The sequence below is a fragment of the Podarcis liolepis genome (genome assembly GCF_965112155.1).
Source record: "Podarcis liolepis genome assembly, chromosome: 8".
Taxonomy (NCBI): domain Eukaryota; kingdom Metazoa; phylum Chordata; class Lepidosauria; order Squamata; family Lacertidae; genus Podarcis; species Podarcis liolepis.
Genome location: NC_139560.1, coordinates 17028652 through 17042330, shown reverse-complemented (window position 1 = coordinate 17042330; position 13679 = coordinate 17028652). Strand labels below are relative to the sequence as shown.

Genomic DNA, 13679 nt, shown 5'->3' with positions numbered 1-13679 from the left:
CCACCCTCCGGATCCCGGCGCAAAGCCGTGTGGGGCTCCGGAAGGTGGCGCAGAGCTGCCTGCGCTCCAGGGCTTCCTGCAGCTCTGCGCCACCTTCCCGATCCCGGCGCGAAGCCGCGCGGGGCTCCAGAGGGTGGCGCGGAGCTGCCTGCGCTCCAGGGCTTCCTGCAGCTCTGCACCACCCCCCGGATCCAGGCGCGAAGCCGCGTGGGGCTCCGGAGGGTGGCGCGGAGCTGCCTGCGCTCCAGGGCTTCCTGCAGCGCCATGCCACCCTCTGGATCCTGGCGCGAAGCCACGCGGGGCTCCGGAGGGTAGCGCAGAGGTGCCTGCATTCCGAAGCCTGGTGCGCGCTGAAGAGCGCCCCCGGGCTTCGCGCACCTCTCCGCAAGCCTGGGGAGACCGGCGCGGCTCCCTAGGCTTGCAGATAGCAGGCTATTCTGGGGGCTGGGGTCGGGGGAAGCTCGGGCTTCCCCCGCGCCTGGGGAGGGGGAAAATTTTTCTTTATTCCCCCCCCCCCCAAAAAAATTAGGTGCGTCCTATGGGGCAAAAAATACGGTATATTCCTCGACCCACCTGAACTGCTTCCCTCACCGTGACGTTCAGCGATCTACTAAACGTGTTAGCTGCTTCGTCATGCCAAACCGAGTTACAGCCAGCCAACACATAAACACATTAAAGCTAAAATTTGGGGTGTGTGTTAAAGAAATGCATTAAAAACACCCCACCTCTAAATAATTAATCATAATAACTAAATTCTCTTCTATTCCCCACCCACACTGCTTGTCTATACTAATATACTAAGTAATATACCCCGCTACTTTATTATTATTAATAATTATTAATTAATTAATTAATAACTAAATTATCTTCTATTCCCCACCCGGGCGGCCCATTAATATACTACTGTAAATACTCATATACCCCGCTGCTTTATTACCACCCAGGATAACACGTCATCTGCTTTATGCTTCCAGACCCACCAACACAACCCTCTGCGGGGAGACCCTCCGCTTCCGTTTCCGGGAGGGACACTGGACGGCCAAGGGGAGGATACGTCGTCCCTCCCGGAAGCGGAAATAGCGTCACGGCGTCGGCGCCGTCGCGAGCGCGCCTCCCCCCCCCCCGTTCCCTTCCGTCGCTTTTCATCCGAGGCGCGCTCTCTGCCCGGCTGCTCTGTACCTGAAGCGGAAGGAAGCGTCTCCTCCCCTCTCGCGGCGGCGGCCTCTCGGTTCTCCCGGCCCGGAAAGCGCTGGAGTACGCCGGGCTGGCCGGTACGGAAGGAGGCTCGTCTAGGTGCCCCTGAATGTGGGTTGGTGGCTGCTGCTCCTGCTGCTGCTGCTCTGGGCCAAGGGTCCCGAATCCTTTAATCAGGTCCAGAACCGTAGAGAAAGCGCAGAGAAATATAACCCTGCTGGCTGTGGCACACACACGTGTATGCATGTCTTGACGTCCCGTTTTTTGTGGGTTTTTAATAATAATATTATAATAATTTGTTATTTATACCCCGCCCATCTGGCTGAGTTTCCCCAGCCACTCTGGGCAGCTCCCAATCAAATGTTAAAAACAGTACAATATTAAATATTAAAAACTTCCCTAAACAGGGCTGCCTTCACATGTCTTTTAAAGATAGGATAGCTGCTTATTTCCTTCACATCTGAAGGGAGGGTGTTCCACAGGGTGGGTGCCACTACCAAGAAGGCCCTCTGTCTGGTTCCCTGTAACCTCACTTCTCGCAACGAGGGAACCGCCAGAAGGCCCTCGGAGCTGGACCTCAGTGTCCGGGCTGAACGATGGGGGTGGAGACGCTCCTTCAGGTATACAGGACCGAGGCCGTTTTGGTTTTTTTAACCTCTCCTTCCTCCACACAGCAGCAAACATGTCCACCCCTCCCCTGGCTGGAGCAGGGATATCCGCCGGGCCGTTTTCGGGGCCCCAATCCCAGGCCGCTCGGGAGGTGAACACGGCTTCGCTGTGCCGCATCGGGCAAGAGACGGTGCAGGATATTGTGCTTCGCACCATGGAGATCTTCCAGCTGTTGAGGAACATGCAGGTGGGCAGCAGTAGGCGAAGAAACCTGTCTCTCTCTTCCTCACAAACAACACACATACACATCCAGTGTTTTCCCCCACCCACTTGAATGCTCTCGGAATGGGGTCAAATATAGAGGAAATGCAAGCAAATTGCAAGGTGGTATGGAAAGAGATTGGGCACCTGAAAGGGAGGAGTTGGCTCTGAGGCACTGTGTTGGCCAAGTACTTGTAATATAAAGACAGAAACACTTTAATATTTAAAGTGTACAAAGAATGGTTCAAATTGATACAGATACAAGAACAAGACAAGCAGATAAAAGTTATAGTTGGCACTAAGTGGCCTGCAGCAATGACGACAGTAGCTCTCTGCAAATTCTTCTCAGAATACTTTTTTTATTCCAGTATGGAATAAATGTCCTGCGTTGCTTGCTAAATAAACTCAACACTCCTTTAGCTCTGTACACCTTGAGGATAGCAAGTACTGTTCTGCTTTGGTTACTCTGAATTTTTTTAAACAGTTCAATATTTTTACTGGATACGCCAATTTATACCTAATACCTGGAAAGTACATTTTTAAAAAATTATTTCAGAAATGCAGAATATTTTCCCTGGAATGTATTGCTCCCTGAGGTATTGTTTATATACCATCCTAGGAAAGATTTCTGTCACCAGATTCTTGCAGAATAATATTCTTTCCTCATAATTGATTAAAAATGGCCTTACAAAAGCCTTCAATCCTTAGCGTACTAAAACAGACGTAAATTCCACTCATTTCGGTGGGACTCACTTTGCTGTAACAAGTTTAGAACAGAACCAAAACTTTAGAGTTTTATGGAGAATATGAGCTGGAATGAAGTACCTGGCTACCTCTGTTCTGTACTTTGTGTGTTCCAGAAATCTCACGAAATTTATGTACACAATAGCTGATTCACATAGAGGATAAAAGTAAATAAATGAAAACAATATTGAACTAGTTGGAACAAGTACTGCAGTTAGCATTAATGGTTGGGGGGGAGGTGTTTGCAAGAAATATGCATCTCTGTAATTGTTTTGATTTTTCAGTGTAGATGAAATGTAACCGTGGATTTCATTCATTCCCCCTCCAGCTTCCAAACGGTGTCACCTATCATACAGGCACCTATCAAGACAGATTAGGGAAGCTTCAAGAACATCTGCGTCAGCTTGCAATACTTTTTAGGAAACTCAGATTGGTCTATGACAAATGCAATGAAAACTGTGCAGGACTTGAAACTGTTCCAATAGAGGTAAGTGGAGGAGAGGTAAAGATATTTAGATCATGCTGTATATATTTCAGTAAGTCGGAAACATGGTGAGAGATCCAGTTGTAACCGCTTGCTTGACAGTTGTGCAACAGGGCATCTGGTTTCTCTTCTCCCACCTTCCTCACTCCCAACCCATAGTATGTCTCCAAAACCTGTTCCAGGGGGCTCCTCCAATCTCCAGAGCAGGAGATACTGCAGGGTACAAAAGGAAGCTCTGTAACAAAGTGGATGCCTACTTGTGTGTCGCTGGATCTTTCCCATTCTGTGGACCACTTTCTCTGGTTTCATGCTTGAACCAGTGCATTTTAGAATTCCTCTTTTCTGTTTATGCCCCTTGGATGTGAGGGGAAATGTTTCATAGAGCATATTTTTAACCCTTTTGAGATCTTTCCCAGCCTGCATCTGTATTGGAATTGTTTTAAAGGTGCTTTAAAGCTGTTTGATCTCTTCTTTTTATCTGCCCAAGCCTTCTTTGGAAAGAAGGGTGGGATATAAATTTCATAAATAATGATTAGTATTAAGCATTTGCACAAGAGTAGCTGTCTTCAGCTGTCTTCAGCTGTCCAACGACAAATAAATAAAATAGAAATGTGATTTTTAAAAGCTAGTGTTTCTGTAATTTCATATTAATCTTGGCTGACAAGTTTTAGGGCATGCTTTTTCATTTGTGGTTCTATGAAAAGCTCTCAGTATATTTTATAGAGCGCGTTTTATACAGCAGCTTTGTTAACCTTTTCAGCAACTCATTCCTTATGTCGAGGAGGATGGCTCTAAGCATGATGATCGAGGAGCAGCCAGCCAGCTTCTCTTTGCTAGTGAAGAGAGAAGGGAAATCATGGAAGTGAACAAGGTAATAGTTGATACAATTTGCATGCAGCAGAGTTCCTATCAGAAGCTTTCTTTACTAGTTTGCCTGTACAGCCTTAAACATACTTCTGAGTCACGGAAAAGAAATAGCACCAGATTCAATTAAATACCTGTGGTAGTGAAAGCCAGCGCAACTGTCATGCCAGCGCTGGAGGAGGAAAAAACTTAAAACATGTATCAGAGATTCCAAAAAATAGACCAGAGGCAATTGTGCTTCATCCAGCAGAGCTTTACTGGTACTGAAGGGAAATGAGCATAAATGGTCACAAATCTAAAACTTTCAGGATTGGCACAGTCCATAAAAATCCAGTTGCAGCACTTGCAATAAAACTTACAAACTTATAATAAGACTAAATCTTAACACTATAGCATACAGAAACAGAACATAAGAACAAAGAGAGATAGAAGAGAAAGTGAGGCTCCTCCTGGCCCTATAGTCAGTGCGACCTTGGCAGAAAGATAACAGTAACAGTTTAAACCATCTGTACTCAGCTCCCCAGAGAAATAACCCAAACATCAGAAACCTTCTTCCTGTTTCTCTCACATAGTACATACGTACATAATTTTATTACGGTCAAAGACCAGCTCGAAAAGCACAACTGGGACAGCTTTCACCAGAATAAAAAATACATTTAAAACATTTGTACAACAACAGCTTAAAGATTAAAATCTGAGATAAACGCATATACACATAAAGACCTAAAATTTGGGCTACCATACAAATTGGCCCTGCCACCATGGAGGCCAGCTTCGACTGTTTGCCTAGTGAACTAATTTGTTTCAGGGGGTGGTCTGCGCCTACAAATCTGCGCACAGAATCTGGCGACCATCCAGGTCGTCTTGTGGTCTTTGCCTAAGTGGAGAGAATTGAGTTTAGACTTATCCAAAAGGTTAGCAAGCCTCTCCAGCTGAGGGTCAATGGTATCTCTGCGTATCTCGTCATAAAAGGGACATCTAAAAAATAAAGGCTCTGGGCTTCCTATTTCCCCTAATGGGCAGGCGCAAAGTCTCACATAGTAATAAAACTTCTTTCACAAAGAGAAGAAACCTTCTAGAACCCTCTTGAACTAATCAGAATAGGAAAGATCTCTACACACCGGATCAATACTTTCTGTGCTAAGAAATGCAAACTGACAGCAACAAGCCCAGCTAGAGCTTCCCCACTCTCCTCCCCCAGCACCCCCCATTGGCTTGTGGTCAGAAGAACCCCCAGAACAGCATGTGGGGAGTGGGGAGGAAGAAGAGGGGAGATTGCTCCATCAGTACAAGCATTTCTGCTTGCCAGACAGAACAGTTAGCTTAATGCAACATTGAATTCTGTCCATAGGGTTACAGCCAATGCTCATCCTACTCAAGAGTAGGCCCGTTGGAATTGATGAACATAATGTAGTTATGCTCATTAATGCCAATGGATCGACTCTGAGTAAGTCTTACACTGGATACAAACCATGGGTTGGTATTTGCTAGTCCTACAGAATATAGACCCATTGAAGTTGTTGTTGTTAATTGAATTTATATAACGCCCTATACCCGGAGGTCTCAGTTAATAAGTTAATAAACATGACCAACTTAGGTCTGCTAATTTGCAGTGGGTCTACTCAGAGTAAAACTTAATTGAATGCCACCTAAATCTTAACAAATTACTAACTTTTTTGTTTTAACCAAGTTGTTGCTCATCACTATCTCTTTGCTCCAGATAGCTGTGATTTTGGCTTATGTAGAAAAAAATGCATCAGTCCTTATTTTCTGGCATTGTAGCCTATTTGAAAGGAACGTTGTAGTTGAATGTTTGCCTGTGGGACAAAAGCTGAGCTGTCACCAGCAACTCTTAATTGTGTCCCTTGCCTAACCTGTCATGTTAGTTTTCTGAAACAGACATTCTCATTCCTATATATAGTTATTTCACTTAATATCTAGAGGCTGAGAAGCAGCTACTTTAGGAAGGGCACGTGTGCTTCTTAAAAATGGCGAATAACAATATCTGCAGTTTTTGTCAAGGATGCTTTAGTTGAGATTCCTGCATTTCAGGAGTTTGGACCAGATCACCCGAAGGGTCCCTTCCAACTCTACAATTCTATGATTCTGTGTTCCTGGAACATTGAGCCACTTCTTGCAATCCAAAGACTTCTGTCCAGGCCGCAGGCAACCATATTCAAACTTTTGGCTGGGGTGGTGCAGTCTTTATCACAGGTTCCTGGAAGTTAGCTGCTGAAACTGGAAGCATGAGCCTCAAATACATACTGTGTTAGCCAAGCAAAGGCCAGACCAATCCACAGGCAGATGGTGTGCAAAGGGGTGTTTTTTGAGATGGTCCTTCTGTGAACTTAGGAGTCTGCTGGAACATTCTTTACATCCTGGTTCTACGATTGGGAGGTAAACAGTGAGAGTCAGAAGTATTGGCGGTTGCATAGGGCTGCTAGGTCCTTGCCCAGGACTGTCCTTTTAGCTTTAAATGCTCTGATATACAGCAGGTAGATCCTGCCTGTTCCTCATCCATCCTCCTCCCTACTTGCTTGTAGGGGTGGGGGTTTTTCAGACAAAAGCAGGAGGGAAAGAAGGATGAGCAAGGAGGGCAGTATAGGAAGGGAATCAGAGCAGCTAGCCTCTTTCTCAATGGTGTGGAGCATTTAAAATTAGATTTACAACCTCTGGGTGGGCAATTGGCATCCCTATTGGGGGACAGCCTTCCTCCCATAAGGAAGAACAACACAAGGTCAGTGGCCTTTGTTCACCAATGACAATCGTTCCATGCTTATATTAGTAAGTAGTTGTTAACAGCATTTTATTTTAAGTGTTGCCTAATGCAAAATGCTTCTAGGCAGCGTACAGTTAAAACAAAAATTTGCAATACCACAAATTGAATTTTAAAATTGCATGCATAAGAAACATCCTACCAGTCGTTCCCATGATCCGTTGACCTGAGATTCCTTTGTTTTAATGAGACTGCTTTCTTGCATATTTTAATTATGGGTGTTTATATTTTAATGCTTTCGCAATTGGTTTTTATGCCTGTAAACTGCTTAGAAGCCTATCTGGGCATTAAATAGCATTTAAATTAATAAGTAAATAATAAAACAAACATCAATAACAAAATCTCAGTTTAAACAAAGTCTGTAATAAGACACACAGAAGCAGCAGTCCCAGTAAGCCATATTAAACACGGGCTAGGAGAAGATGTTAAAACACCCAAAACACTAAAACAACTACTATGGGTACTAAAGGTCTGGAAACCACTGAAGAATCTGGGAGTAGGGGAAGCCTTTGCATGGTGGCAAAAAAAAAAAATTGTAATGTGGGTGCCAGATGAGTTTCCTTGGAGGGCTCATTTCAAAGGCTGGCGGGAGTCCACCACTGAGAATACTTCTTTTGTTGCCACTCTCTGAATTTCAGCAGGAAGAGGCACCTGGAAAAGGGCCTCTATAGATTACCTTAAAAGGGACACGGGTGGCACTGTGGTCTAAACCACTGAGCCTAGGGCTTGCCAATCGAATCCCCATGATGGGGTGAGCTCCCGTTGCTTGGTCCCTGCTCCTGCCAACCTAGCAGTTCGAAAGCACGTTCTACTCTCAAGGACACCTTAAAAAGGGAGGGAAATTGTCAAGACAACTCAAGATTTATTGCCTCCTACAGCACACATATTCCCTCACCCCTTTGCTCTAAAAAATTGCTGCAGGGGCTTTATTCCAAGTTGCAATAGCTGAATGGTAACTAAGCCTAGTGATTAGAAAGAGCCTTTCCAACAGATATCAAGGCACAGAACTCCTTTGAACATTTGATACCAAGTCAGGATGAACTTGGGTGCATAGCTGTGAAGGCATCCTCTCTGTAAGAAGATGTTCCATCCAGCGCCTTGTCTTATGGAGCTGCAGTTTCCGGTATAGAAAAAATGATAATGTTGGAAAGAGAGATAGAAATTTGTAGAATGCTGGACGTAGGCTTTCGTGGGGAGTTAGTACTTTAATACACTGTTGGAAATTGGAAATAGGAACCGGAGATTAAAAGCTCAGTAAGAACAACCTATATTTAATGCTATCGCAGATGTACAAGTGGGGTGCAAGGGCTCAGGGATGGCTGGCTGGCTCAGCAGCAACAACACTGGAGGGTGATGGTGAAGAACAGACTGCTCATGAGTCAACAGAATGACAGTGGCGCAAAAGGTCACTGCTGACAAACAGAAAAAGGATTCAAAGCAGAGCTGCAGGAAAGGCAAAGGGACTTGAATGCCAACTATTTGAGAACAGGCTAAAGGCGTGATCCAGCATCTGCTTCCCTGTGTTGGCCATGATGTCATCCTCTTAAGGCACTTCAGCTGTGTTTGAGGAGAGTTCTTGAGGGCTCGCTAATTCATCAAGGCATTGACTATACCCAGTGAATCTTCAAGTACTAACGGTCAGGATCCCCAACTAAAATGATTTAGTTAAGATCCTGGATGAGAAGCTGGGAGCATTCTGCCCTGTGATCAATCACCATTCCCTTGCAGTTTACAAAGGGAGGCCTGCTTCCCAGACGCAAGTGCCGCCTTGTCAAGGATTTGCTGCTATAGCAGCGTTTGTACCGCTACAAGCAAATAGATGAACTGTGCAAAGCAGGGTGGCTCCCTTCAGTCCTCTGTAATGATGGTCTGTAACGATGGGGCATGTGCTATGGTGGATCTCTTCTTCAGATGGATCTCCCCCCCCCCCTTTGCCCTTTCTCTGCTCCCTTTTCTTTTGCACTTTCAGGATGTGCAAGTGAGTTGAGTTCTCTGGCAGTTAATGATTAGGTTACTGTGTTCAGCAGTTTGTGTGGGACAACTTGTAATTCCCGCCCAGACTCTAGCCCATGCCAGGCGTTTGGTATGTGTTGTTTGCAGAATTTAGCGTTGCATGAGTGTAAAGAACTTCTTCCGGTGCTGTGAATAAGGGCAGTTTTGTGCTTTCTTGTGCAGTGGAATTGTGAAAATACTGAATCTGACTTTTTGGTCACCTAGCCCAGTGTTTTCTGTTATTGACTTGTAGTCCATGGACTAAGGCAGAGGTTTCTCCCCGGCCTGGACTGTCTGTCTTGCTAACTTTAGCCTTGCTAGACAGCCCCACCCCAACTTCACCTCACAGCTTTGCATCAGTGTTACATGTGTTTTGTATCCCTGATGGAACACTTCAGAGCACCATAGGAAGCTGCCTTAGACCAGTGTTTCCCAAACGTTTTTGGGCAACGGCACACCTGTTTACTGAAAAAAAATCTTGCGGCACACCACCATTAAAGCCCCGCCCCGTGACGTCAGCGCGCAGCGTCACGCCGGGAGGGACGCACAAAAGTGAAAGTTTTTTGGGGGTGGGAGGAGGCAGCAGAGCGAGGGACTGAGGGACGGCGGCAACTGAGGCGGCGGCGGCTGAGGCAGAGCTGGGAAGGGGGTTTCCAGGGGACACGGCAGCTCCTCGAAAGGCTTCTCTCAGCTGCGCTCAATCCGCCTCGGAGAGGATTTCCCCTCCGGTCCCATGCGTTCGTTTGGGGCATCGCTCCGGCTGCTCCCTCTCCCGCCGCGCAGGAGCGATGCCTCTCTCTGGCTTTCCCTCCGCGCAGGCTGAGGGAGGGAGGGAGGGGCGTGTGTGACCCGTCTCTGCTGGGAGACGAAACCCAGCGAGGCAGAGTCGCGCGGAGGCGCCCAGGCAGCGCTGCCGGCTGCGAGGAGGAGCGCCAGGCAGCAGCAGGAGGCGCGGCCTCTCCTCGCCGCCGCCGCCCCGACTCGCCCGCCTCCCTCCAGGCATCTTGCGGCACACGAGGCAACGTCTCACGGCACACTCGTGTGCCGCGGAACACCGGTTGGGAAACACTGCCTTAGACCAATTGGTCCATATAACTCATTATTACTACAGTGACAGGCAGCGGCGCTCCAGGGTTCCAGACATGGGACATTCCATGCCCTACCTGGAGATGACAGGGATTGAGCCTGTGACCTTCGACATGCAAGGCAGATGTTCTGCCATTCAACCTCGGCTCATCAAAGCTGTTTAGCCCAATAACCTAAATATCATCCTCCCTTTGGGGGATGAAACCACTCGCCTCTTTCCTCCTAGGCAGAGAATCCCCTGTCCTTGGGTCCTCAAGCAACGGGGTGTCTTCTAATTCACTTCCCTGATGCTCAGTTTGTGAATGAGAACTCAGCTAGGTGCCATTTTCCTTTGGGTACATTCTGTATATCTGGCAAATCAGAAGCAGCTGTGAGATACATATATATAAAATGAACCAGCCAGTTTTGCACAAAGGGCTTGAAGCTTCCTTTTTCTTTTTAAAGCATGTGGCATTGGGTGTAACCTGTAATATGGAATATGCTTGAAATGCGTCCAGTGTGGCCTTGGCAGCATCAGTAGCAGCTATGGAGTGCACTGCAGTGCTCAAAAGTGTTTTCTCCACACTGTGTGAACTGTGTTGAGTGTTCCAAAAAAATTAAAAAGCATTGGAAGTTTAAAAGTCACAGCATGGTGGAGAGTTCTTTTTTACAGTCCAGAGAAAATCCCAGAGAGGTATTTTGGAGGCAAAGCCGTGCAGTATGTAGCACTCAGATCTGAAGAGTTGCACCCCGGGAAGCACATTCATCATGCGCAATGTCCCTGAGTTGGCATGGCTCCTATCTTCTACAGCAAATCCACATTGCGCTTGCTAACATAGGAGGCAAAATGCTATTCAGCCAAACCAAGTTGAACTTTATTAGATTCTGGCTGAATAAAAAAAAATGGCTCCAGGAGGGGAAAAAATGAGGATTAAATTCTTTATGTCAAAAGGCCTAAGTGACATCACACTGTGAAACAGAAATTGCAAACGCCTCTGTACATACTTGGTGTTCAGTCACCATGAATGTATAGGCAGAGCAATAATTCCTCCTCTTGGCAACACTGAAAGCTCTTTGATAAGCCTTTCACAGCCATGTAAAATACAGCTTTGGAGCAACTGTTTTAATTCATGGCAACACCAAGTTATATGCTAGGTTTGCACAAACTGGTGGCTATCAGCTAAAACAATAGGCAAGTGCAGGTGCAAGTTCCTTGTGTTATCAGTGAAGGCACTGGTGGGCAGAATTGGGAGTGCATTAAGTACAAGGCTAAGATTTATTTGCAGACCTCTCGGAGCTTAATAGAATTCAGCACTATTAGACGTTTTCGCTCAAGGGGATTCGTTTCAGCTGTAAATCAAGCTCGAAGTGTATTGGCAAAGCTATTTGGCAAGCTGGCACGGCTCTTTCTCCATGGCTCCACCCACCACTAGCAATCTCCCCAATGCTTGAACATTATTCCTACGCATTGTACATTAGCTTCATATCCAAAGACCTGCTCCTCTGGAATCTGGACCCAGGTTTGCTTGCTAATACAATATTGCAAGAAGAATGAAGTGCGTGTTGCCCTTTTCCAATGGCTTTTCATGGAAATGACCTTGTCCGCAGAAGGAAGATGGGGAAGGATGCGCCAAAAGAGAATGTTCCTATAATGAAATCTCCCCCAACCTGATGTTCTCCACATGTCTTGGACTAGAACACCCATCGGCCCCATTCAGTATAGCCAACTGTCCAGGATGATGAGTGTCGTAATCCAAAACATCCAGATGACAGCAGATTGGGAGTATCCGCTACAGTGTGCCCTGACTGACTGCTATTTTCTGTCAACATCTGTCCTTAATCTAGGGCCTTCCACCTTGATGTGCTTCTTGTCTTGCCAAATGCAAGGTGGTTCTTTTAAAATGAGATTCAGAAGCAATACAAAACACGAGTGAGTGAGAAGATTAAAGGTTTTATTCTAGACAGCAAGCAACAGATACATACCAAGCAAGCACTTCAGTCTGCCACTTGGAAACCCTCAAGAAGCGGCGAAGTGACTCCCCCAGGTAGCCTGTTTGCACGGCCCCGCGGCCGATCAGTCCGTGCACGAGCTTCTCCAACGCTCTGCCCACAACCATCCGATTTATAGATAGCTAGCCTATGTGGCTTGTCCAGCTGGCTGTGTGCAGATCATTCATTAGCCACCCCCTCCCAGTGCCTCACTTTCTCAAAAAAATGTCCAACATCAAAGAAGGTACCCAGCGCTATCACTTCCTCCCAACTGATTAGGACGTTAAAGGCTGTTCTCATGCCATCAAATAATAAGAGACAGGAAGGGGGAAGGAACAGAGGCAGGAAGGGTAACCATGTCAGATACCTAACTCCTCGATATACAATTGTCCATACGCTTCTTTGGCACTAAGTACAGGCACCCCCAGTTTCGCATGTGTTTGTGCATGCGCCGGCCGTTTTTGGACCCAGAAGGGAGCAGGATGGGCTTATGCGCACAATGACTTGGAATGCAAGCCCTGCGGCAAATTGGGGGTTTCCTGTAGTAGACCTCTGTGCTGCCCTATGCCCTGCCACCCCACCCACCCCCCAATTTAAATTCAGAATACATAACCTGACAAGACGCCACAGTGTTGACAAACTTTTTCTTTCCACAGAAACTGAAACAGAAGAATCAACAGCTGAAGCAAATTATGGATCAATTACGGAATCTCATTTGGGACATAAATGCCATGTTGGCAATGAGAAACTGAAATATGCTTTCTCTCTTTCTCATTATGGCAGCTGATACTATTTGTTGGGCAGGGAAATAAGTATTTTCTGAAAACATAATCCTTTATTCCTCTGCTATTTTCCCCTCCAGTAGTACACAGTATTTCCAAAATACCCAAACTTCTGTACAGCCAATGTGTATAAAAATGAGTGTTCTATACAATATTTGCAACCTGTTTGTTAATATTTTTATTATGAATGCTGAAAGAGTTTTTATTAAATGAATGAATTCTGTATAAAATTAAGCTTTATTTTTCAGGCCAGGGTGGACAGCTTGTGTGGATTATTTGGCAACCCACTATTTTACCCTGAATGGCTGGGGCTCTTTTTCAAGGTAAAACCCAAAGAACAGCCGTGTAGAAAGAGAATAGATCTTTGTTCTCGGCTGAAACCATCCACACAGTTTAGGTTTTGTTGTACAAAAATGTAATAAAATACTGCTACCACACCTTTTTCATTGCTCCCTTTTCTTAGCAATTAAACCCAAGGCAGCTGCAACCTGTTCATCTGTAGTACAAACGCAATGCTAATGACTGAAAAGATCCAAAACTCTTAAGAGAAGCTGGACGAAAATATCAAAAGCTGCTTTAGGAGACCAGTTTTATTTTCATGGCTCAATAGATTTTGAACTTTGCAGCTCTACATTTTTCTTGAAAAGGGCTCCCCCTCATGATTTTTGAATGTACCAAATTCCACATGGGTGGTCAAGTTGGTCTACTGCAACAAAAACACCAGGAGCTGTCACATGTTAAATTTAAACAAGATTTATTGCTGCTTAATCTTTTTATGGGCTGGAGTCTATGCTATCAGATGCATGACGCACACTCAAAATCACATACCGTCATAAATCTGTAAGTTTTGAGATGGTATCAGGCTCTTGGTTTCTGAATGTACTTTGAGAAAAAGGCTCTATTATTTAAAAATAACTGA

At 45.7% G+C, this 13679-nt stretch overlaps 1 protein-coding gene across 7 annotated transcripts; it reads left to right on the top strand.

The window, feature by feature from the left end:
- Positions 1-1086: 1086 nt before the first annotated feature.
- Positions 1087-13197, top strand: MED30 (mediator complex subunit 30). Of its 7 annotated transcripts, none has more exons than XM_083517074.1 (5): positions 1087-1271; positions 1869-2050; positions 3137-3295; positions 4053-4163; positions 12635-13197. In XM_083517074.1, the coding sequence occupies exons 2-5, from the start codon at positions 1877-1879 to the stop codon at positions 12728-12730; spliced, it is 540 nt and encodes a 179-aa protein (XP_083373200.1). In that variant the 5' UTR covers positions 1087-1271; positions 1869-1876; the 3' UTR covers positions 12731-13197. The 7 variants fall into 7 exon arrangements, with proteins under 7 accessions (XP_083373200.1, XP_083373203.1, XP_083373206.1 ...); XM_083517077.1 differs by having other exon boundaries at positions 1087-1432; XM_083517080.1 differs by lacking the exon at positions 12635-13197 and adding an exon at positions 11835-12618 and having other exon boundaries at positions 1117-1271.
- The last annotated feature ends 482 nt before the right edge of the window (positions 13198-13679 follow it).